This window comes from Trypanosoma rangeli (assembly GCF_003719475.1).
Source record: "Trypanosoma rangeli strain AM80 chromosome Unknown Tra_15.4_contig_00705, whole genome shotgun sequence".
Taxonomy (NCBI): Eukaryota; Euglenozoa; class Kinetoplastea; order Trypanosomatida; family Trypanosomatidae; genus Trypanosoma; species Trypanosoma rangeli.
This window is the reverse complement of record NW_021706455.1, coordinates 724-4,521: the sequence shown is the minus strand read 5'-3', so window position 1 is coordinate 4,521 and position 3,798 is coordinate 724. Positions and strand designations below refer to the sequence as shown.

Below are 3,798 nucleotides of genomic sequence, written 5' to 3'. Positions count from 1 at the left end.
TACTTGTCTGTGTCAATAATATACATATATGTTATCCTCCTCCCCTCCCGCACTGAATGGCATTCTAAACCTCTCTCTACGGATAACTCATATATATATATATATATATATATTGCTTTCATTCCTCCCTTTCATGTGTTGGCATATTCTGTCGCCATTATGATTGATATTTAAATTATTAGTTTTGCTCGATCGTGTACATCGAGACTTTTTACGGTGTGCAAAGGAACCACTAGATTTACTGCTAGTTGAGGTGCGTTTGCGCAAGGGCTGAGATGTGCGCAGACCATGCAGATATGTCCTTCGGTCAATCGAAGTTATATCCTTTTTCCGAGATGTATAATGAAAAGGCTTGTCTACGTGCTCAGCGGGTTTTGGAAGAGAAACGTTCTATCGCGGAGAAAAAGCAACATGAAAGGAGAGAAGCGGCACGCGAGGCGAGGTTCTTTGCCATACAAATGAAACTTACGGAGATTCAACGGGCAAACCGAGCGATGGAGGACAGGATGCAGCGAGCCAAACTACTTCAAAATGATGAGCTTCAAGCACGTGAGAATAGGTTGAAGACTGTGCTCCATAAAATTGACGAGGCCTCGGATCGGCGTGGAAGCATATTGGCGTTCCATCGTCTACGCACAGCAGAGAATCTACTTACGAATTCTCAACGGGCCCAGCGTAATCGTTTTGCTGCTGAGATGGAGGTGCAGGCCAAACAGTATCGAGAGGAAGAACGTGAAAACGCCCGTCAAAGGGTCGCCTCGACGGATAAAATTACCAGGGGGACCATGCTGCAGCAACGTGGGCAACTTCGTGATCAACGTATATTCGGTTGCGTCAAGTACCGAATACAGCAGGAGCTTGCTAACCGTGAGAAGGCGATTGAACGAGAGCGCGCGCGCGACGAGCGTCTCTGGAGGCTTACGCTAGAAAGGAAAACAGGCGGGTTTGGGAGATCCCGGTGCCCACAAAAGGGTGACTGCATATCCAGCGCGTTACTTTGATGCGGATGGAATGCTCCCGATAGTGGGGGTGAGGCCGACACAATAAAGACCTATTTACTATCGTCCGGTGGCGTCCCAGAGTTTTACATTAAGGGAGCTATTGTTATTGTGCGTGTGCATTTATTCTATTATTATTATGTGAACCTTAAAAGGTTTTTGTTTTTTCCCTCCGTCGTACGGGCTCTTTACGTATTGATGAATATCTGCCATCTGCCTGAAGAAGAAAGAGCAGGTGAGGACTTGTTATGTGATAGCAATAGTTATAGTAGAATAAATCCTTGTATTTATTCATTTTTTATTTTTTATTTTATTTTTATGCTTCTTCAGTTTTTTTTCTTTTTATGATGATTACTACTAATGTATGGAATGTGGATTTTTGGCCACATTCCTTTTCAGTATTTTTTCTATTATTTATTATTTTTTGATTTTTGTTGTTGGGAGACGCGGCTGTTAGCGTCTCACTTGACTCACCTGCATCCGTTGCTGTGGTGTTTTTTTTCTCTCTTTGAGACTTTTGATTGGTTGCTTGTTTTTTTTTTTGATTTTTTTTTCCGTAATAGTTTCTATTTGAGTGTTCTCTACATGTCGATTACTTCTGCTGCTAGCGAGCCGCACGCGGAGTCCATCATCTGCTTTCTGAGCCCAGAGGAGGTGGACATGCTACGGGACGCATTCATTTATATGGATCGCGACAATGACGGCCATGTAACCAAGGAGGATTTGCTCGAGATGGTGCACCGGTGCGTCGGTGATGAACGGTTTTCCCCACTGAAGGAGTATCTGGTGCCACTCTTTGAGGTTGCAGACAAGGACAAAGACAAAAAACTGAGTCTCACGGAGTTTCTGCTTTCGTTTGCGGATGGACCGGGAGTTGTTCCTGCAGAAGTCATCAGTAGCTGCGTTTCGTCCATTCGTGTGCGTCTTACGGATGAAGAAATTGAGACGCTGCAGGAGACGTTTCGCCGTATTGACACAAAGGCCGACGGATTTATTGATAAAGAGGAGCTCACCATCGCGCTTAAGGAGAGCCTCAAGTACCGCTTTCCAGACCTGCATGACAACAATTTTAATGACATTGTGGCTGTTATTATGGCCAGTGCAGACACCGATCGTGATGGTCGTTTGTGCCTCTCCGAGTTTATTCGCTCTTTTCAAGAGGATCAGGGTGTCCTACCAGCGGCTTTCTTGGATGCTGGGGCCCGCAAATTGGTGCAGAAACTCACACCTGCTGAAATTGAGGTTCTCGTCGAGGCTTTTGCCGTGCTGGACAGGGACCATGACGGTTACGTGGAGGCGGCTGACATATACGAGGCGCTGTGGGAAACGCTTTTTGACAGTACGCAGGATAAGAGTCAGATTCGTGAGCTTTGCGACCTCATAATGGTTACTGCTAATCGTAAAAACAAGGGAATGTTGACTTTGACAGACTTTGTGCAAGGTTTTGTCCGGAATATAACTCTGAGCCAGATTTCTGTTGCTGCGGCGCAGGAAAAGATGCAAGTTGCCTGCGGTAAACTTCAGGAAATGCTTGAAAGTGGTGAGCTGGAGCAGCTTTTAGTGGTGCCTGACGACGGTAATGCGAACGCAGCCTGCGTGAACCCCGGCAACCTGGTCAGTGTGCTTAGTAACATATTTCGGGATGTCTTCCCCCTGTTGGATGAGGAAATCCTTTCCATCGTCATTGGCGCCGTTGTGGTAGCTGCCGACAACGACAGCAGCGGTAAGATTTCCTTGGAAAACTTTATCCACTGTTTTGCCGAGGGACCACGGATCCTTTCCACTGATTCAACCTCCTCGACAAAGTCTGTAAGCCTAACCGATGATGAGCTTGTTGTTGTTTCGCAGGTGCTGCATGAGTTGGGCAAAGATGCCAATAACAATGGGTGCGTACAAGAGCCAGAGGTGCTGGATGCCCTTCGAAACGTCTTCCGTGGGGACTCAAAGCAGGCTGATCGCGTTCTTCAGTATGTTCGTGATAACATTGTTCGACACAGCTCAACCAGCTCCTTGTTGGTAGAGGCCTCCACAAATGAAGTGGAAGGTGACGAGAGTGATGCCTCGGACTCTCAGTTAGAGCCTGTACCAGAGCCAAATGAGGCAAAGGTGGAGACAGCGAACCCCGCACCAGCGCCCAAGGCGGATACAACACATGAGACGTCACCAAATGACAATATGGCTACGGGTCTTATCGTCACCCTCCCAAGCTCAAAGCAAGTTGAATTGTTTTCTTTTGGTGCACATGCCACGGTGCCAAGTGTACTAGTGAAACAACATGCGAGACGTTACTTTGACAGCGTCTACGACACAGCTGATACTGCCATCTTTGAGGATGAGTTGCGGGCGGAGTTCAGAAAGTACGCTGGAGACAGCCAGAATTACATTGACCGTGACGAGTTAATTAAGGCTTACCTGTCGATGGAACATTATGGTTTGGCCCCAACGGAAAGCGGGGTAAATCAACTTATTTCTCGCTACTGTACCGGAAACAAGGTGAACTATGACGTATTTTGTGTCTTAATGCTGCGGCGTGCTCGTATGTAGAGTTACAGCAAGAATGGAGCTTCCCCATGCCGAACATTGCCTTTCGAATCAGTGAATGTTTGGTTTTTCGTTTTTGTTCACGTATCATCAAAGTGTATTGTTGTTACGTTGTTCGATGTAAAGGAAAAAAAAAGGGGGGGGGGATAAAAATGTTTTTTCCTTTTCTATATTATGAGGTAGCTGAGGGTGGTGAACAAAAGAAGCCAGCTAGACGCAAAGGTGAGGTCTTATCTTTTTGTATGAATGTACATGTGAT

At 46.3% G+C, this 3,798-nt stretch overlaps 2 protein-coding genes across 2 annotated transcripts, besides 2 other annotated features; both read left to right on the top strand.

The window, feature by feature from the left end:
* Nucleotides 1–89: 89 nt before the first annotated feature.
* Nucleotides 90–113: a microsatellite.
* Nucleotides 114–275: 162 nt separating this feature from the next.
* Nucleotides 276–1,001, top strand: TraAM80_09866 (uncharacterized protein; the record flags this gene model as incomplete). Its single annotated transcript, XM_029386524.1, has 1 exon — nucleotides 276–1,001. The coding sequence occupies one exon, from the start codon at nucleotides 276–278 to the stop codon at nucleotides 999–1,001; it is 726 nt and encodes a 241-aa protein (XP_029233618.1).
* Nucleotides 1,002–1,527: 526 nt separating this feature from the next.
* Nucleotides 1,528–1,552: a microsatellite.
* Nucleotides 1,553–1,583: 31 nt separating this feature from the next.
* Nucleotides 1,584–3,542, top strand: TraAM80_09865 (putative calmodulin; the record flags this gene model as incomplete). The annotated part of the gene is made up of 1 exon (XM_029386523.1): nucleotides 1,584–3,542. One exon carries the CDS (start codon nucleotides 1,584–1,586, stop codon nucleotides 3,540–3,542), a length of 1,959 nt encoding a protein of 652 aa, XP_029233617.1.
* Nucleotides 3,543–3,798: the final 256 nt, after the last annotated feature.